This window comes from Tamandua tetradactyla, chromosome 1 (assembly GCF_023851605.1).
Source record: "Tamandua tetradactyla isolate mTamTet1 chromosome 1, mTamTet1.pri, whole genome shotgun sequence".
In the NCBI taxonomy this organism is placed as follows: Eukaryota; Metazoa; Chordata; class Mammalia; order Pilosa; family Myrmecophagidae; genus Tamandua; species Tamandua tetradactyla.
In genome coordinates, this window is record NC_135327.1 from 194,274,964 (window position 1) to 194,295,981 (window position 21,018).

A 21,018-nucleotide genomic window follows, 5' to 3' on the forward strand; every position below is an offset into this window, starting at 1 on the left:
TTTGTGGAGGAAATGGGGCCTTGATAGTGGAGACAAGATCTAGGAAGTATGGATGGGCTCAGCCCAAGCAAAGGCAGAGTCTGGAAGAGGAAAGAGGAGCTGGGAATCTTTAAAGCCAGCCAGGTTACATCAAAAGATCTTTGGAAGAGCTGTGGGTAGTAGAATTGAAGTCTAACTATCAAGGTCCTTGGATACTGGGCAGAGGAGTCATATGCATGCAAATTTTTTGTGGGTCAGCCATCCGTATGGCTGTACTGTCTGTCCTAGGAAGGGTAACTCTTCTCTGGACTTGCAAAGCTATTTATGTTCTTTTTCTGGATGTGGGGGTGGATGTGTGAGGAACACCATAAAAATAGTGCTTATTTAATTCCTAACTGTTGTATCATTCCTGCTAAAAGGTAAGAGTTTTTTCCCTTCCTCATATTTAGTATCAATTTATTTGTAAACATTTTTTTAATGTCACAATGTTAGCATCCCAGGTCTTTGCACAGTCAAAGGGAAGTTTGCTTATTAACTGAAATGACTCTCTAACCTGGTAAATTTAAGGTTGGCAGGGGTTCCCATCTTGTGGTTGACTTCTCCTTAGGCCCAGTGGCCGCAGAGCCTGGGACCATCTCTGCAGCTGGTCCCTTTACTCCTTTCCTGCCTCTCTCCACCTCCTACCCCATATTCGTACTCACTTCCCATCCCCTGGTATATATCTGGAGACATGGACTAGGGCACCAAGCCAAGGCAAGCTGGGCTGGGCCTCACTGGTGTAGAGCCCACCAACCCCAAAGACTGTGCCCACAGGTGTCCATCACCTTCAAGGACTTGGCTGTGCACTTCTCCCAGGAGGAGTGGCGGCTCCTGGAGGAGGATCAGAGAGAATTCTACCGAGATGTGATGCGAGAGAACTACGAGACACTGGTCTCCCTGGGTAAGAAGCTGGGTGTGCCTGGTGTGGGGACAAGTGGGACTTCCTTCCCCAAGAGGATATAAGGCCTTTCTGGGGAGTAAGCGACATGGGCTGAAAAATGGAAGCAGGACCTGGGTTCTAGGACCAAGTGGTCCCTGAGTTCCTGGGTAACCTTAGGACCCTTTGAGCCTTGGTCATTTCATCTACAAAATGAACAGTTTTCAGAAGGTGTTCTGAGGAGCCTCAGGGGCTGAACTGGGTGGGGGTGCTTTATCTTTTATGTTTTTGTGTTTTTATATATGCTGAAATAAGTCTTTGGGTATGATTTGATTGGGGTGAGAAATGTTTACTGCTGTTCTCTGGTATGGATTAGCAGCCAGACACAACCATATATATATATAAAATGTGCATAAGTGTGCAGGCACCTGGGACATCTGTGTAGTAAGAGGGCAGAGATCAACTTCCCTTCCCCAAATGACTCTCCCCTCTTCTTTCACAGGGTCAGCTGAACTGCTTCCCCTCTCTGCTTTTCTATCACTTGTGGAACCTAAAGGAGCCATGGGGGGCAGGAGCCACACTGATGAGGAGCAGGAGCCTCAGGGGAGGGGAGCCCTCCTAGGTAAGTGATCTTGGAAGACATGGGCCAGGCCCTTAGGCATTGTGGTCCTCCAGGGCAGCCCAGGCCCAGGCTGGACTCTCTTGTCCCCTCCCACCCACATGGTCCTTAGCCCTCCTCAGGTAACACTGTGGCCTCAACCCTGCTCAGTGCAGCGCCCTTCTCCACCTTGCCATGCCCCAGCTCCCCCCAGACCCCTCCCAGTCCTTGTTGCCCCTCACCCCTCTGGGTTGGCAGCTTTATACTGCTGTTTTGAGAAGTGCTCAGTAGAAACTCAGGGGTCATGCTTAGAAAGCATCCCCTACTTCCCGGCCATCCTTCCTTTCAGGGGCCTGCAGTTTGGAACAGCCACCAGGGCAGAGTCAGCCTTCAGCTCCAGGAAGTACTGCCATGTGTGCGTGCATATCTGCCTTGTTAGGGCAACATGGAGACCTTAGGTGGTGGGTATGGGCAGTGGGCCCAGACTGTGGACCAGGCAGGGAATTTAGGTGGTACTGGAAAAGGCAGAAGGCCGGGCCTCCACAGCCCTCCTTGGTCTTCCCCTTGAAGGAAAGGATTCAGAGTCAGAAGTAACAAGTAATAGGGCATAGAAGAAAAACCCAGTCACGCAAAACCTCCAACCTCTGCTGGTCCTAGTTTGTCCCTGGGCAAATCGCCTGGTCCCTGAGTCTAAATCCTCTTTGTCTCACAGGACATCAGTCTCTTCCCTCGCTCTTCTTTATGGTTGGTAGAAGGGTTAAATGAGATTCTGGATATGAAAACATACACACAAGTATGAGGCGCTAACAGGCGTAAAGTGCTGTGGAGGTTAACTGTGGCCTTTCTGACAGGAGGACAGTCCCAGCACAGTCCGCCCCTCACCGCCTTGGTACAGCTGGTGAAAGAGATTCCAGAGTTCTTGTTCGGGGAAATCAAGGGCATGGCCGACAGCCCCGAGAGCCAGGGAGCCAGTCTGGACGGGGAGAGGGTGAGCTCCGACGGTGAGTATGGCAGCCAGGACAGCCCTCTGCCCTGTCTACCAGCCTGTCTGAATCCTAGCACTGGGGACTGGGGACTGCCCACCTCCAGCCAGATCTCAGGCACATGCAGGGAAGCATAGTCGCTGAATGTCTCAAGAATGCCCCAGGGCTCTGTGCCTCTGAAAATACATTTCATGGTTTATGAGATAAGCAATTTCTGACTTTTCTCATAGTGGTTTATACAGGGATTCATCCATCCCTTTGTGGCCCCACCCTACCATTTTGTATACTGTCTGGTAGGTGAGATCAGTATTTTTCTCCCTGTTCGGCAGCTGAAGAACCAGAGGGAAGCTGCGGCTTATCTAAAGTGGTCCAGTGGGAAGCCAAGTTTTGCCCTCCCAGCCTTGTGTTCTCTCCACCTTGGCAAACTGGTTTTCTTTTCCTCAATTTCTGCTCACTCACTGCTCTCAGCTCAGGTCTCACTATGCCCTCTAAGCCCAGTGTCTCCCCACATCTGAGGGCCAGTGTGCTTCTGTTCTCATCTCCTTTTAGACCCCAAAATGATAAAGGGTCAAACTGTGGCTGCTTCTCTGCCCCATTTTACTGCTCAGGATGGCAGTGGGCAACCCTAGAGGGGTGATTGTTGATTGAGGAACGGGAGATCCAAGCTCTGTAAAGGATGGCTTTGTAAATTTCTTCTTTTAGTTTAAGCCTCAAATAGATTCTTATCCTTCAAAGTCAAGAACCCATGTTTTTATGTCCCCATTTCATTTCAGGTTTAGGTATGTCCCTTTGTGAGATTTTAGGCAAGATATTTCCCCTCTCTGGACCTCTCTTCTCAGCTCTTAGTTGAAGGTGAAGACTAGGTGGGCCCCAAGGTCTCTCCCAGCTCTGACATTGTGCCCTCCCCCAACTTGCCTTAGGGGGCAGACAGGCCTTTAACCTCCAGAGGGGCTGGTGCTGGTCTGGAGTTAAGGGAATAGTGGCAGGCTGCCCACTCCAGTTGAAGCAACACTGTCCAGGGTAACCAGACCCATACTCTTGGCTAACTCCAAGTGCAAGAGAATAGACCATTCCTTTAGAGTGACCAAGGATGAGACTGGGTAGTCCTTAGTCCCAGGTCAGGGCCTCAGTTGGACCTACTTATCGCCACCTCCTGCCAGGCCTAACCATCCACACTTGCCTGCCTGAGAGGGTGCTGCTCCCAGCTGGCAGGCTGCTGTGCTTTATGGTGTTGCCTTTTGTACCTGAGGCGTCTGAATCTCTTCATGCATTCTGATAATTGATGGCCAAGGAAGTAGAAAGCAGAGGTGGGAGGTGGAGAAAATCACAGGGTTGGTGGTTATGTGATGAGGTGGAACTTTGGAAATAATTAAATGGACTTGTGGATGGACATGTGGATGAATTGAAGAATGGGGTAATTTCAGTCTAATTGCTTTCCCAGATATGTAATTGGGTGAGGAGTTAGCATACTTGGTATAGGGGAAAAAACGTGGACTTCAAGATTTAAAGACTTCAAATCCTAGCTCTGCAACTTCTTATTCTTGAACCTCAGTTTCCTCATCTGTAAAATAAGATAATAGTACTTTCTTGGCAGAGTTATTTGGGAATAATTGAAATTGTGGAAGGACCTAGTACTGAGCTTAGCTTGTAGACAATAGACAGTACAGTTTGCCATTTCCCTCTAAGAAACAAAATAAAAGGAGCAAAGGGTACAGCTTCTCCTGAATTTGATTGATTTGGTGTCTTTCTCCTCAGAGAACTGGATTTTGCATGATAATTTTTAAATTTGAGTGTCTATCCTATGCAGAGCACGTTCCTAAGTAGTATGGAGAATACAAGAGAAAACTTCAATCTGGGTATAAGAAAATAATCAGAAATGTCTTTGAGTGTTTAAAAAAAAAAGTCTTTAGTATTGCAGTTTTGGTTTCTCTATTGGAAGGTATATGAATTTTTGGGGGTAAGCTTTTATTCCTAGAATATTCCCAGTGTCCAGATTGGAAAGGATCTATCTACCTTTAGAGTTTCTCAGTTTTATCCCTCTGCCATTCCAGTACTTGACCTCTTTGCCACACCCCAACCAAGTGGTCATCTGACTTCTGCTGAAGTAGCCCGTTCCATTTCAGTTAGCTGTGGCAGTCAGAAGTCTGAAGTCTGACTCTGTACGTTCTGGTTATCATCCAGGTTCCACCTTGTAGGTAGGCTCCTTCTCCTAAGCTGCCCTTCTTCATGACTAACCTTTCCAATTTCTTCAGCTTTTCCTCATACTGTGTTTCAAGTTTCCTGCCCATCTTGCAGAGTTCCTGGGCTGTGTTTCCTGTGTGAGACTCAGAGCATGGCTGAGTGGGGCCCTTCCTTCAGGCCCTGCCTAATCATGTAGGCCTAGATCTTTTTTACCTTACTACCATCACACCACTGGTTGATATGAGAACTTGGAGTCAGCTGCTTGTCTCTCTTTCTCACACATGCTGCTAAGTCACCTTGTCCCCATCTTATGCAACACAGATAGTTTTTTGGGCTTTACATTAATCTCTGTCTTCATTTTTTATTTTGTCAAATTTCCCCAGCTATATCCAGCCTGCCAAAATCTTCATCAATCTTGTCATCTAACATTAGTTCTTCTAACATGGGCTCACCTAGAAATGTGAACAGTTTATTATGAATGAGTAAAGCCAAGGATTGAATCAAACTATTCAGTAAACTTGGGTCAGTTACAAAGCCCTGACCCTACAGTAAGCTGCTATAGATGTCTCCTCAGCTTGGCATGGATCCATTTTGAGATTAGCCAACTCTTCTTCATTTTGCCAAAGAGATATCATGAATGCACTGTGGAAATATTTATGTGAATCCAGGATTTTGGCAGCACCCCCCTTCTCCACGTGCCTCAGATGGCCAATACCACTTGATTAACCCCACAGTGACAGCTTCTCTCAGCCCCCAAGCAGAGAGCCTCTGCTCAAGGAGACCGACCTCATTTACGACTGCTAGGTGCTTCCTTACCATCTTGCTTTTACTATCTTAATTGTCTTTCTAATGTTAATTCCGCTCTGAAGATCATGGTTTCTTGAAATTAAAATGGAAATAAAATTGGAATTGAGTTTTACTTTATTCATAGTATTCGTTAGTATGGAAGGCTGGTGGTTGGGCTGTTGCTAACATGTTCTTGTTGTGAATATAGTTTTTAAATCCATTTATGTTGACTTCAGCATTTGCAGCAAGCTTAACTTATTCTGAGCTCTAGACTTCCTTCTATACTCCTCATAGTATCTTGCTGTTGTTGGTCATCCTTGGTTTTGGATATCCATCTCTCTTTCATGTAGACCCTGCTTCTGTCTGAGCAAGTTGGAGGGCTTCCTATAGAGACTTTTCAGTCTCTGCAGATGCTCCTTGGCTCATTTAGAATACTTTCCCCCATTTCCTCCTTGAAAGCCCACTTTTGGGGAGTTATTTTCCGCCCGAATCTCTCTCTGATGATGGGATCTACTCGTCTCTATTTTTGAAACTTTCAAAACCTTCTTACTAAAAATACAACTGAAGAAGATAGTGATTTACCAGCTATTGATGCTGGGGTCTCTCTGAACCTTGGCTTCCTCAAAATGAGGCCATGAGACCAGGTGACCTTAAGATCCCTTTGATTCTGAAAGTGTTTGACCTCAGTGCTAAGTACCAGGTGGATGGTTTAAAAAAAAAAACAGCTGCAGCATTCAGAGCAATTCCCCAAGAGTTGGGAAGAGTTTCATGGAACTGAGAGAATATGGTTTTTAGCATTAAGGGAAAAATAGAACTTGGGTATGTGAAAAATGAAGGGGATTACAAGCAAGAAGAAAAGCCCAAGCAGAGTCAGAGATTCAGAATGCACATGGTTTGTTCAGAGCCTTAAAGAGACATTATGGGAGCCAGGCTCTTGTATGAGTTATTATGAGAATTAGGTTCATCTTTTAAATGACTGAGAACTACAAATATCAGTGGTTTAAATTAAGCAGAAGGTTCTATCCCAGAAGTCAGGGTTGCATCCATGATTATCAGGAATTTAGGCTCCCTCTTTCTTATTTGATTGCTGAAGTTGTAGCCATCACATCTGCGTCTTAGCCAGTAGAAAGGAGAAGTATATGCTCTCTCCCTTTAAGTACTATTCCCTGAAGTTGCATGCACTTCTGCTTACGTATCATTGACCAAAGTAGTCACATGACCACACCACCTGCAAGAGAAGCTGTGAAATGACTTCATTCCAGGCAGTCATGCACTCAACTAACAATCAGTAATTCTCTAACTTAAGAAAACAAAGGGGAGAACAGATATTGGGGGACAACTTAAAGTTATTGCTTTAGGCTAAGGGCCAAGTTCTAGAGCAGTTACGTGCCATCGTTTGTAGTTTTAACATAACTTGAAGAAGTTATTGATAAAGATGGCGGCAAAACCATGCTTTGATCAAGGGTTTAAATAAGAGAGGTGGCAGGCAGGTTAAATATGCTGGAGAGGGAATCCAAGCCGGAGAGGCAGGAGTGGTGGTAAGAATGGAAAGGATGGTATAGACGCAGGGAACAGAACCAAGAAAGACCAAAGCTCCTGGTGACTGAGGGCAAGACAAGCCATAATGGGCTGAGCTCAGCCTGAACTGTTCAGAGTTGGTATCCCACTAGGGGTTCTGGGAACAACTTTATGGACTACTCTGCTTTTGAGCTGCTGCTTCATATTTTATCAGGGCAAGGCAGTGGATATAAAGTTCAGAGTTCAGTGATGACATTGTATAGGCTACCTGACATCCAGGTCAATGTTAGTGGAACATGGCGAGAAAGGCCCCAAACTATGACAGTATCAAAGCATTTACCAGTTGCTGAGTTTAACTTCCAGCCTTTGAGTGTCTTCTCCCTTCTTCTTCTGACAGCAGCTGTGACAGTGGAAATGGGTCCCCTGCGGGGCCTGCCCAGCTACCTTCCAGAGATCCCTGTCCGCAGGCCCAGCCTGGCCACCACGCCCTCCGGTAGCTCGTCGTCTAGCAGCCTGCCTGGAGAAGGGGAGCAGGGAAGCCTCTTTCCCATCAGTGAGTCTGACCCAGGGTGGGGCAGGAAGAACCAGGCCTTCCAGCATTTCAAGGGCTCCAACCCTGGAGTTAGTGGGGCCTGGATCAGGTGTCTCTTCATTTTCTTTGGGATCAGTTTCCTCTGATGATATCAGTGCACCAGGCCTTTGGTCTGTAAAAAGGGGATAGTTGAGTACTTATGTGTACACACACAGTGAGACACCTGCAGTTTCTAAAATACATGCCTTTCAGCAGGTAAAATAGCTGAATATACCTGTACTGATTCTCGGACTTTCTCATCAAAGCAACCCTACTATCAGAGGAGGACAATGATAGCCACTAGAATTTCTGTGGAGTCTTATGTTATTTTTTAAAAATTCTTATAAATTTTGCATTTTCCTAGGTATCTGTTTTTCTTTAAAATATTTTAAATTGATATGGAACAAAATTGACACTCCATCAAAATATTCTACATTTAGTCTGTGATTCCATGTATCATATGGCACATTTGCTCCGGGGTTACACATGCCCTAGTTTGAGAAGTGTGAGTGTAAGATTGTGACCTGTTTGCCAAGGCTTGCTGAGCCAAAGGCTAGGGTTGGGGGTAGGTCCCAAGGGTATTCAGAGTGAACAGTCTACTGGTATTTACAGTTAAACCAGAAGGAAACAAGGAAAGGACTTTCCTCTCCCGAGAATGGACCCTGGGAACAAGCCCTGTAGCTGACCCTGCCACAAGTCTCCAGTTCCTAGGACATGGCTGCTGTGCAAGGATTTTGGGAGCTGAGAGACCTGTCCTTTATGGGGACCAGATCTGGGGTGACTTCCCAAGGGTCAGGAACTAGGACTAAAAGGCTCTCTTGTCTTTTCCTGCAGCTGCTAACCAACTATGTTCTGCAGGGAAGGAAGGTCCAGAAATCCCTGGCAGTGAGCCCAGCCCTCCTACCTGTAGCCCTGACAGGAGGAAGAGCCATAAAAAACAGGAAAGAAGAACCACTGGGGCAGGTAGGAGGATAACTTTCCTGAGATGAAGGGCTGCCCTGGAGCTGAGTGAGGCAGAGACTGGGAAGAGAAGAGAAATGAAGGAACATTTAGTTATATGCTGAGTATTCCATATCATGTTCTCATTTGGTCCTCAATGAAGAAACAGTTATATGCTCAGTATTCCACATCATGCTCTCGTTTGGTCCTCATGCTCTCATTTGGACCAGAGGCAAAGCAAATGCTGTCTCTGGTCTCACAGATGGAAAATCTAGACTCTGGGAGGCTTGGATAATTGCTGAAGGTCTCACAGCTAGTCAGTGTCAAAGCATATTTGAACCCAGAGGGGTGGATTCTTGAGCCTGTATTTTGTTCATGCTCTCGTACTGCTGGCGACGGCCGTTGTAGCAGCAGAAACAGTGTCAGCTTCTCTGCCCATGCTGCCCACGCTGCCCATGCCCCAGAACCTAAGTACAACAATGTTCCCTTCCAGTCCTAAGGGTTTTTACAATTGAAGAAATTCTTAGTATACATGTATATAGGCATATGTAATTATATTTGACTGCACCGCAGAATCATAATAGATCATATTATACATGCCAGGGATATTTTAAATGCCTTTTCTTTTTCCTTTTTCTGTTTGCTTCTCTCTTCCCTGAACTCTTCTCTCCTCCCATGTCCATGTTTCAAACTCACCAGGTACACTTCCACATTTGTCTCTATGCACATATGTGAATAAATGCCACAAAAGAAGGTTTTTGCTATTGTTTTATAAAAATGGGGTCATCTATATTCTTTAATGTAATTTGTTTTTCTCATTCCTCAAGGAAATCCAAGGCAACTAGTAGAGCTCCAGTTGTTCTTTTAATGGCTATATAAAATTTGTAGTATAGATGTATGATTATTTATTCAACTGTTACCCTTTGGATGGCCATTAACTTTATTTCCATTTTGTTGCCATAAAAACAACAGACATTTTTGAGTTGGGTAAAGTGGGATTGCATCTTCCCAGAAACCCTCTGTTGAAAGCTCTTTACCAGGGACAAGTCGCCTTAGTCTACTGTTCCCCAGTTATATTGCAGTTAGTTCAGATCAATCGTAAAACAGAAATGCAAACAAAAATCCATGCATTTGGAAATTTACAAAGTACTTCTGAGTAACTCATGGGCCAAAGAAGGAATCTTATAGGAAATTAGGAAATACTTAGAGCTAAATGAAAATGAAAACACTACATGGCGAAACTTGTGGGATATAGTAAAAGCAGTGCATAAATGGAAAGTTATAGTCTACAAATACCATATACAGTAATACAGAAAGGTATTTTCATTATTTTTTTTAAACTGTGTGCCCAATCTGGGGGAATGGGAATGTGTTGGAGTCCTCTATATGGAATTTGTATTATTTTTGTAACTGTCCTGTAAGCTTGAAGTTAGAAAAAAAAAAACCCTACATGCTCAGACTCAAGTTTGTGACATACTACATAGAAGTAAACATAACTGAGTTTCATTAAAGGGGGCATGGCTGCATGATGAGGGTATGTACTGCGGCCTCACAGCTTTCCCTTGGGCCAGCTGCTGGCCCCATGCAACCCTCCCTCCACTCATCAGCCTTCAGCTGCTTACAGAGCCACACAATAAAACTAGCGCCCTCACCGGAACATCACACCTGGTGTTCTACCTGAAACATTATCTGCCTTGATTCTCCTCTTTATTACTTAGACTTAGGTTCACATGACTTGACTACTTCCAAAATCAAATTAACTCTAAGATTATATTAATTGAGGTTGATGGATTACATCCAAAAGAGCTGTTCCAAACATTTTGAGCACAGATGTTTTGACTGGGATGCTTTTATCTCTACATATGAAAGCATTAATTTGGACATACTGATAATGCAGTTTTTGCCTTTGTTTTGCTGTGCTTTCAAATAAGGGTTCGTTGTCAGTATCTCAGTTCATATTCATAAAGATCTCTGGGAAAGAAAGGCCCTCAAAGAGGGGCTGTTATTAAACAGTATCATTGGAGTTGAGACAGTTCTTTATTAGAGTCAATGTCTGCCTCCTGCTCCTAGCTCACTGTCAGGACTGTGCTGACCTCGGCTTATCTCGTATGTGCTACATGCAGGAATATCTTCTGGGAACAGCCCCTTGCAAGGCCTCATCAACTGTCTGAAGGAAATCCTTGTGCCAGAACCCCAGCACCCTGAGGCGTCGCCAAGCAGACTGTCTCCTCTCCCTGGCCTTGGCAGGTCGAGGCCAAATAGACTGGAGTTGGGACCTGGGGGCCCACCCTGGGAAGGTGAGTCCCTCAAGGTTTCTGAAGCCCCTGAAAAGCTTTACTCATCTTTCTATGGAATTTTTTCTTGCCCCAAAGTGTCTTTCTTAAGGATTGTCACTGATAATATACTGTTCCAGTATAATCAGTGGCCTATTTCTCAAGCCAGTGGTGTTCTTGGAAAGAATAAAATTTGGTTAACTAGTAAAAGGAAACTTAGAAGGGCTGTGAGTCCTTTACTTTGCCTGGGTTTATTCTGTGTCCTTTACTATTCCTCACACAGGAACTCGGGAGAAAAGATGTTGCCTTAGTGTGTCACTAATGTGGACATTCAGATGTTTGTGTGGAGTCTGGGGAGCTGGACTCCATGGTGTGGAAGAAAGAGTGTGGGTGTCTGGGGCAGACATTCCTGAGCTCTGCAGTCTCAGCACAGCTACTGAAACCCTTCCAGCCTGGGTTTCCTCATCTGTACTATGCGGATAATTAGTCCCACCTCACAGGTTTGTTGTGAGGTTTCAAAACAATGGTTTATATAAAAAGCTTGAGGCATGCCTGGTTTTCTTCAAATGTTAAGTTCCATTCGGGCTCCAGAGAACTATCCAATGGTAGCGGCTCAGTCAGCTTACTTTCTTCAAGTGTGTACTTAAGACTAATACCACATGTTTTGCTTTTAAGATGCTCTTTTATATCTCTTTCCTCATTTTATCCTGCCAGTTCTGGGGGGTATGTAGACAGGCAATCTTGAACTCAGCACCAAGAAGACAGAGGCTCACACAAGACTAACTTAGTTAATAGAAGACTCACATCTACAGATTTTTGGCCCTGTACCCCTTTAACTGCACCACCTGGTATGACTGTCCACTTTCCATTGTTTGTTATGAGGACTGAGGACTGAGGACCACGGGCTTGAGGTGAAAATTTTGCTCCTTTTTCCTTTAGTGAAGACAGAGGGAGCTTCTGAGGAGTGTCCCCTTGAGGGTCTGCTCAAGTGTCTGAAGGAGATCCCGGATGCCCATGGCAGACACCCCAGCCCCTCAGGAGCAGGCGGCCCACAACAGCAGGAAGAGCCCGGGGCCTGGGGAAGGAGGGCCCGAGGTAAAGGCCACATGGAGTCCCTCTGGAAGTCATCTGTTTCCTTGGCCTGCTCCAAGCAGGACTGCACAAAACCCACCATATTAAAACATTCAGGCCCCAGGATCAGCAGGCCAGCTGGGGTAACCAGATGTTGGGGGGTCCATCATTGCGTAGACAGAGCTAGGCATGTAGGAGGTGTTTAGTAAATTCTTGATACATCTCCATATTGGCTCATATAGCAGCAGCTGAGAACTCCAGAAGGAAGGAAGGGATCGAGGGCAGGTAGACAGACCAAGAAATAGAAGACATAGTTCCAGCCCAATAGGCATTTACGGTATGATTTTGATTTGGGGATTCTTCTAATGTTTGTTTGGATTGTGTTAGCTGGGATGGGTAATATTTTCACACACTTCAGCTCACTAGTACTTATTAGCTTGTCAGAACAAAGCCTTGAGAAAATCAGATTGAGGCAGGTATGCTAGAAACCTTCAGTAGAAACCTAGGAAAGCAGCCCAGAGGGGCTGGGGTGAAAGGATGATTTAATTTGGACTTATCTGCTGGTGATTGACAAGTGACTATACATCAGAGCAGTTGATTGTGATGGAGGCAAAAGAGCCTTGGAAGCTCCATCCTAGCTCTGTATGTAAGGGGTGGGCTATATTCTCACAGAATCTGGTCCACTTAGAATATGGCCTCATAGTGTGAGCCTGAGACCTGGGCTTCCCAGTGGCTCCCTTCCCACAGGGCCCAGATACTTCCAGACCTTCCTCCCTGCACAGGTCCCGGAGCTATTGGCGTTCTCTCTGTGGTGAAGATGGAGGATGGCTGGAACCAGAGCCCCCAGATATGCACTGTATACCCCACAATCCCTGCATCCTGGCAGCCCAACAAGTGGTCTCACAGCTCCTCTGCCACCGGTAGGTTGGGGGGGCCACAAGGATGCCAGAGGGGTTAATGGGCCCAGCTGGGGCCCCCACATTCTCTCCAGTGGGATCCTCATTCCCGTGGGCAAGATTCTGCCAGCACAGAGGGAAGAAGAATTGCCCTTTCTCTTGGGCAGGGAGGCCATCCACCTGCCTTTCCTCTTAGGTGGCTAATCCCTCTCCCTTAATCCACGTCCTTGCCCCAGTGAGCCTTCTTTTTTAAGGACATTGATTTTGCAGTGATTTCACGACTACCAGAAATCTAAGTCTACTGCATACATGTGGATCTTCCCATCCTCCCTCCTAAGGGGCCTGAAAGTACAACTATCTTCAAGCCCTCTGTACAATAGATAGGGAAGAAAAAGTCTAGCAAAGAAGGGCTTCCTGCACAGTGGGTCTCCCAGAGCCTGGCATAGGATTCGTCACCCCTACAAAGACTGCAAAGACTTGGGCTGAGCTGAGACCTCATGGGCAGGGCTGGGGACATGCCAAGGGTGATGACAGGGTGATCTCTCCTGTCCCAGCCAGCAGCGCCTCAAGTTCACCCCTGGAAGCCCTGGAGGCCTGTCTGAAGGGCATTCCCCTGAACACGTCATTACCTCCCCAGCCGCTGCCCACTTCTTGGTCCCGGAGCCCCCAGCAAGGAGAGCCTGGGTTTCAGAGGCCTGAGCTGCAGCCCCACAGATCACACGGTAAAGGTAGAGCGTGGCCATGGGCTTGGGGTGGCATTTGACCCTAAGGCACAGTAACCCTACCCAGAACTCAGGCACGCCCTTCTTTCACCCTCCCTGCCCCCCTCCTTTCCTGCCACCTACACATAGTCCCCCATGTTCACAGAAATGGATTAATATTTTCCTACCCCACTTCCTTCCCTTAGGATTCCTGTTCTCCTTAGGGGTATGAGACAAACTGCTGAGTTTAAATAGATTAATATCCTTTGGTATTTTCACCAGAGCCATCAATGCCTTAGCCTCAGGAGAAACTCTGGTAGAAGACACTTTGAGGCAAAGTCTCCTGCAGGCATCCCCCAACCCCTCCCCCAATGGCTTGTCCCAGGGAGCATTGATCGAGGGCGCTGCTGTGACGCCCACTGTGCTGTTTTCCTGCAGCCGGGATCGTGGGGCCTCCTCTTCCTCTGGGCCTGCAGGGCTGTGTGAGGGACAGCCCTGCCCGCCACCCAGACCCCCGCTGCACCCCTACCAGCTTCTCCTCAGCCAGCAGCACTGAAGGAGACCTGGATTTCAGGAGCCCTGAGGGAAGCCAGGGGCACCAGCCCGGAAAAGGTGAGCTGTGAGCTGGGCTGGTTTGAGGGGGATTCGATCCTGGGAATGGACGCTGAAGGCTGCTCCCACCCCCACCGGCAGCCGCGCCTGATACTAGAAGTGGAGCTAGGGATCGAGGCAGGAAACAGGCATAGGACTTGTGCTTGGGTATAGGGGGGTGGGAACAGGAGGCGAGGACATTGTCTAAGATCTCTTAAAAAAAAAATAAAAAAGGATCTCCTTTGACGACTTGTTTTCCTTATCCCAAACACAAAGAAGTAATATCAAATTGTCCTCTGGTTTAGGAAAAACTGTGGGGTGAGGTTCATATCAAACCTCCTCAGAGAGAATATTTGGTAACCTAAATCCCTCCAAATAGAGTTGGTCAACTGAAAAATAACAAATTAAGCTGCAGGGCAACAAAATAATTTATTTGGGGTCTCAGACTTGCAATTCGGGGAGCACAGATTCAGAGAGAAACCCAAATTGTGTCTCATCTTGGCATTTCTGGGCAAAGGTTTTTAAGAGAAAGATTCAACATGTTGTTTGTGGTTAGTGGATATTTGGGTTACTCCAGTTGTCCTTAAGATAAGATAGTTATCTGAGCTCTTTATCTTGTGGTTTTCTGGTGTCTAGATGTCCTTGGAGTTTTGAGGAATGGTATCACTTGAGGCTTTGCATACTTTGGCAGTTTGTGTTAATCTGGCTGATATTTGCCCAACAGTAATCGCCAGAATGACCTCTGGACTCCCTTTTAAATCTCTTAGCCATAGTAAGTCTATTTTGTTTTATTTCTTTTTACAAGTTGCTCATCATGATCCCTGTTATAACTCTTAGGAATCATATAGAACTATTCAACAGCCCCTCTTGGCCTCAGTGAAATAATCCAATTACTCTTGATCTCTCATGTCCCACAGACACCTGGTCTGCTCTGCATCCTGCCAGTCCACTGTCTGGGCCAGACTGGGCCTTTTGAAGTAGGACAGGGGCCTTCTAGGGTCCATCACAGCCTAGATTGCTGAACCCCACTAGTGTTTAGCCTCTGGCGTATGGGAGCTTTTCACCTGAAATGCTTTTCCACAAAACCAACTTTTCTTTTAAATTTTTATTTTTTTAGTAGGTGATATGATTTTGTTCAAAAGCTACAAAATGTGAAATAGGAAAAATGAGATCTCCTTCCCTCATCTGCCCCATTTCCCTTCCCCAGAGTCACTATTGTAAATTCATTTCTCTTCCCAGAGATTCTATGCAGAATCAAGCTTGTTGTTAACTCAGGCAAATAGCAGCATTCCATACACAGTCTTTTCAATCTTGCTTTTGTCTTAACTTTTTTCTTTGCTATCTTTCTATATTCTTCATCTTAATAATGTTCTTTGGCCCAAGAGTCACTTCATTATTTTTCACAGCTGCATCTTATTCTGTTGTGCAGATAAGCCCACTTCCTTTTTTTTTTTTTTTATAAAATCATGCTCTTTATTTTTTTTACATGGGCAGGCACCGGGAATCGAACCCGGATCCTGTAGCATGGCAGGCAAGCGTCCTTGCCTGCTGAGCCACCGTGGCCTGCCCCCCACTTCCTTTTAAGGTATACTCTATTGATGGACTGGGTTTTCTAAGTACCATAAGACTTTCAGGGATTTCACTCTGCTTTTTGTCCCAGAACACAGAATATGTTCTGTGGAGAAAACTGCACATGGGGCTCCTCTAATTTACACTCTTCCATATCAAGTGCCATGCAGGCAACTGCCAGAGGGCTCATGGTTTCTCTTTTCTCTCCTGGGCCCAGATTCGGCAAACACCTTCAGGAAAGAAAATAGCCACAGACTGTCTCCTCCCCCAGGAAAGGCTCTTCCTTCTCTACAATTTTAGCTCATCTAGTCCTTGTTGCTTCCACAGCCCTTGTCATCAGAAATAGATTTTTTTTTGGCAATTTATATATTTTTTCCTAATGGTTACTACATTGTTGTCAACTTAACATAACCAGCAACGTTCTACGCAGAAGCCTGGATCCTTTAATGTAGTGAAGGGAGCCTTAGCACATTGGATCTTTAAGACCATCCTGAGGGTGATGTGTCCCTTGCAGTGGTAGCAGCTTGGTATAGTAGAGAGATCCCAGAATCCATGTCTGTGGCTAACCATCCTCATAATAGCTCGTTGGCCATACTTCCATGTAGATGGCTGTCTTTGTTTGCCAGGTTGCCATGATGAGTACAGTGGGGTTAGCTTAAACAATGGGAATTTCTTGAAATGTAGTTTTGATGCTAGGGCAAGTCCAGAATCTAAATATCAGCAAAGCTTAGTCTCTTTCCAAAGACTGGCGTATTCTGTTGCCAGCAGCTTGTGGTCCTTGGTGTTCCTTGGCTTTCCTGTCACATGGCAAAGTCCTCCCCTTTCTCTTCCTAGCTTCCCACTGACTTCCAGCTTCTGGCTTTTTACTCAGCCCCCAGTAGTCTGGATTAAGACCCACCCTCATTCAGTAGGATCACACCTTAATAAAGATAACATTTTTAAGAGATCCTGTTTACTATTAGTTTGTGCCCCCAGTTATGTGGATTAAGATTAAGAACAGGTTTAAATTAGAGTACATAATTCAGCCTACCACAGTGGTCAAGGCAGTTCAGCTTCTTCCTTCCCTGACCAGGAAGAACAGATTCCCATGTTACTGTAACCAGAACCAGGACTGATAGGAGGTTTGGTGCCTGATCTTGGTCCGGATGCCATGAACTGCCATGACATGTTCAATAGCCCTGAGCCTCAGAAAGTGATTCCAGCTGCTGTGGACACAGCAGCACAGGGAAGGCTCTTGGAGTTTCCTGAGACTCAGCTGTTCCTCTCCAAGGCTGAGAATGTTCAATTTCCACAGGAAGCCCAGTTGCAAGCTCCCCACTCCAAGGCCTGGAAAACTGCCTCAAAGAGATACCTGTTCCCAGACCACAGCCTGTCTGGTCCTGGCCCTTGGCAGCAGATGGAGTACCAAGAAGAGCAGAACCCAGGAATTGGATGGTTAATAAGGAAGGTAAAGCAATGGCTGCTAGGAATCTAGGAAGTAGGAAAAGGAAGCATCAGCACTGACCACCTAGGCATTGCCTCCCCAACAACTTTTTTTTTTTTTTTTTTGGCATGGGCAGGCACCAGGAACTCCCCCAGCAGCTTAAGATGAAAAGATGTTCTGGATTCAGGCCTGGGCAGAGATTTGTCTGAAGCCAGAAAGCCAGAGAGTGCTATTAAACACTGAAGTCCAGATTTCCTGGTGTCATGAGGAATGGATAAAGTCCAAAATGGTAGCAGCCCAGGCTCACAGTCTGTTGACTCCATGGCCCAGGGCCTAAGTCCAGAGCCTTGTCAGCTGTCTCTTTTGATCCTTGCCATATTCGTCCTGTATGCCTTGGTGACTGGGCACTAATCCAGTGAGCAATGGGACTCCCTCAGGAAACCAGGTAGACAGGTCTTGGGGTAAGGAGATGTTGGATTGGAGTATGCTCTGGGAAAATATAAAGAGCTGGTAAGTCAGTGTTCCACACCTGAAACTTGTGTTCCTGAGAATCCGGTGGTGGCAGAAGTTGTTCTCTGTCCATGAACTGCCTTCCCTTATCATTACAAACAGGACCAAGCAGGGAATCCTGTGAGCCATACCATCTTGGACTGGCTGAAAAAGAAGTTCCCACCAGGAACCTCCATCTGGCCAGCCCACCAGCATTCTCTTCTAGCATCATCCCTGCTTGCCACCAGCAAGGGCTAAAAGACTATGGAGCCACCAGGCCAGGGTCAAGGAGGTGGCTCCAGGAAGGTGAGCTGATATCTTCTCAGAGGACTATAAATTCTTTGCCCTCTGTAATCTCTGGCATATCTTCCACCCAATCGAAGTTTTTGAGGTGGAAATAGATTTCTATTCTTTTATTGTTTCTCCACTTCACAATCCCTTGCCAGCTTGAGTTGGTCTGAAGGAGTGGTAAAAAAGGATCAAGTGACATAAAAGTGCTGAAAAGAGGGGTAAAAAGAGAACATTGTTCATGTCAATCCACTAGGCTCCTCCAGGGGAGAGACTATTTTCTTTATTGTAGCTACATGAGGGGGGCAGGGAGGAGTCTTCCTCCTCTACTGCTGTCACTTAGTTTAACTTACCGCAGAATTCCTTTTTTTTTTTTTTTTTAACATGGGCAGGCACCGGGAATCGAACCCGGGTCCTCGGGCTTGGCAGGCAAGCATTCTTACCTGCTGAGCCACCATGGCCCCAGAATTCCTTTTTATTCTGCTAAAATGGATTGGTAGGATGACTTATTTGAATAAATATGGTATTTTATTACTCCCACCAGGCAAGAACTGACTTTTGGGTTGCCTTCTGTGGCCCTAAATAAATATATGCTGTTTGACTACTGGGTTTTTACATGAGTGCTGGGTTTGAGGGATATTGGCCTGGGAAGTAGGAGACACTTCTTGACTTGAATCTGACCACTCATGGCTTCCAGGGACTTAAGACTTCCGGACATCCCCCAACTGACTTTCCTGAGGGGCTGGAGAGCTGGTCAGGTTTTAGTTTCGCATCTTTCCACCTTCCATGACCAAAGAGTGACCTGTTCAAGGTCCCGCAGAGTTTGGTTGGGTCATAGCTGAGCTGAAAGAGGACCAGGAATTCTGTACACCAAACTCACAGAGGCAAAAATGTCCTCCTGGCTGTCACTGGGCCAATGGGCAGAAGATTCTATTGTTCTCATTTGCTCAGGGGCATCCAACAGACCCTCCCCACTCCACTGTTTAGAGAACTCTCTGAAGGGAATCTTGCCTGTGAGGCCTTTGCGTTTCACCTGCCTGGCTAGCCCCAGCCCCAGCCCCAGCTCAAGCTCAAGCTTCAGCAGCTCTGAAGAAGACCAGAGGCTGGAGCCTGAGTTCTGGCAGTCGCGGCTCCTCCTGGGTAAGCCACTTGCAATGGGGAAGAGAGGAGGGTGGCGAGCCACAGCCAAGGACAGAGTTACCGCTCTGATGCCAGCTTTGGTTTGTGATACCAGAAAGCGACCGCCTTCCCAGATGCATGGGACACATCCCCCTGTTCCCACACCCTGGCGTTCCCCCTGCCAGCAGCAGTTGCAACAGCCCTGGTGACAAGCAAAGAACAGCAGAGCCTGGGGACTGCAGGGATTTCAGTACAGGTGAGCTGTGGACCTCTTCAGAGGGAAAGAGGACAAGGATGAGGGAGTGAAACGCGTGTCTTCCAGGGGGGCAGAAGTCTAGAGACTGGGTTCTCTTAATTCCACTCATCCCTTTTACTGTCTCTTGCCAGAAAAGTTCTCCATATTTTTCATGCTTTAGTTTCTCCCATAAGATAAAGTTGTGTCTGAGAAAAGGCAGGTCTCTTGAGTAGTACATATCCCCAAGGAGTGCTGGGTGGGGTTGTCTTTATTAAAAAATTTTACATTAAAAGTGAGAGACCCCACCTGAGGGAACTTCTTGGAGTTGTTTCCATCAAGAAAGCGGAAAAGCCATCTAGCACCCCTGGCTGCCTCACTTCTCAGCCCTAGCCCTGAACCCAGTGTTTCCTCCCAGCAGGAAAAGCAGAAGGGAAGACAAGTGGCAGCTCCCAGTTACCTGGGAGAGAAGTAATCACAGAAACCACTGGCCAGCCTGGACTCCTCAGTACTGCCATAGAAGGTCAGGACTAGACCAAGACTGTCCAAGATGTGGGGATGCTCACTGTCCTCCGTCACTGTCCTTGGGCTCTGTCCTGCTCAGCCCCTGTGCTTCCCCCATGGTTACTCACTGCCCAGTGGGCCTCACAGGAAGCAAGAATGGGGCAGGGTCAGGGAAACAAGTTGGGAGGGATCCGAGAGAAGCCCAAGCAGGGATGCCTCTGCCTCCCCATGGGCCACAGGCTCTCCTGTCTAGTCACAGCTGCCTCGGAACATGTCCTCAGAGGAGCCTTGTGGCCGGCCTGCAGGCCAGGTTCCCCTCACCTGCTTTCCCTGGTGTCTCCTCCTGATCAACCAGAGGTATAATACTGGAGCTGCAGAGGACTCTGGAAATAATTCAGTCAGCTGCCCATTTTACAGATGAGGGGGATATACCCAATACACAGAAATCTTCATTCACATATCCCCACAGGCAGTACATTTGACTAGAATTAGGATCGGGAATGGAGTAAGTATGTCTATCTTGCATCTCATTTCATAATTGTTTTAAAGTTAAAACCTGATTTTTTTTAGGCCATGTCGCAATAGTCCCACTTCCTAATGGCTCTGACAAAATGATATGTATCCATAACTGAAGCTTTCTGTGCTCTTTCTGCAGGGGCAACTACCAATCCCTGTCCTGTCCCTCAGCTGGAGAAAAGGCCCAGGCCAGGGCCCTGCCAGCCTCCTGCTGAGTCAGTCCATGGAACCTTGTCCTGGACACCCAGGGTTAGTGACAAATGCAGGGGCCTGGAGCCTGGAAACAGAAGACAACATATTGCAGGTGAACTGGCGGCTGTTGGGTCCTTGTCCTCATCATCAGGAGCTCTACACGGGCCACCAGGGCGAGGGTGATGAAAGGGTCCTTGCAGGGGACAGGGTGGATTTGAACATCCAGAGCAGTATTTGCAAGTTCACTCACCCACCCTCCTCCACGCTCAGCTCCTTCCCACAGCCACATCCTGGGCTTGCCCTTGGGTTGGGTCTTGCTTTGGGAAAGCTTTTCGGTAACTTGCTTCCAGGTTCATTGTTTTGGATCAAAGGTAGGAAAAGCCTCCCCTTTAAAGCACTTCAGGTTGCTTATTTCAGTGTTTTCTTATATAAATAGCTGGCTTTGTCATAGAGGCATGCAGATATCTTTTTGAGGCAAAACATATATTAAGAAGTGGACCAGGATCGATATTCCTTCAATCAAAGCTTTGGGCTTGAGGGGACTAGAGAACAGATGTGGACACTGAGCCCCAGGCTCATTTAATGTCCTGGCTATGGCCATCCAGAGAGATTTGGCTCAAATCACATCTCCTGACTGAGGAAAGTCTCTTAAGGGAGTATTAAACTTAAATGTTACGGACCCT

At 46.7% G+C, this 21,018-nt stretch overlaps 1 protein-coding gene across 1 annotated transcript in view; it reads left to right on the forward strand.

Annotated features, from left to right (window-relative positions):
• The window catches only part of KRABD3 (KRAB domain containing 3), a 34,979-nt gene that overhangs the window by 6,258 nt on the left and 7,703 nt on the right, over positions 1-21,018 (forward strand). Inside the window, exons 2-17 of the mRNA XM_077149277.1 lie at positions 793-919; positions 1,398-1,517; positions 2,345-2,494; positions 7,359-7,514; positions 8,367-8,495; positions 10,595-10,768; positions 11,684-11,839; positions 12,598-12,735; positions 13,266-13,439; positions 13,851-14,024; positions 16,867-17,019; positions 17,608-17,790; positions 18,724-18,912; positions 19,007-19,147; positions 19,542-19,646; positions 20,283-20,447. Coding sequence (XP_077005392.1) covers positions 793-919; positions 1,398-1,517; positions 2,345-2,494; positions 7,359-7,514; positions 8,367-8,495; positions 10,595-10,768; positions 11,684-11,839; positions 12,598-12,735; positions 13,266-13,439; positions 13,851-14,024; positions 16,867-17,019; positions 17,608-17,790; positions 18,724-18,912; positions 19,007-19,147; positions 19,542-19,646; positions 20,283-20,447 — 2,434 coding nt within the window. The remainder of the gene's footprint in view (positions 1-792; positions 920-1,397; positions 1,518-2,344; positions 2,495-7,358; positions 7,515-8,366; positions 8,496-10,594; positions 10,769-11,683; positions 11,840-12,597; positions 12,736-13,265; positions 13,440-13,850; positions 14,025-16,866; positions 17,020-17,607; positions 17,791-18,723; positions 18,913-19,006; positions 19,148-19,541; positions 19,647-20,282; positions 20,448-21,018) is intronic.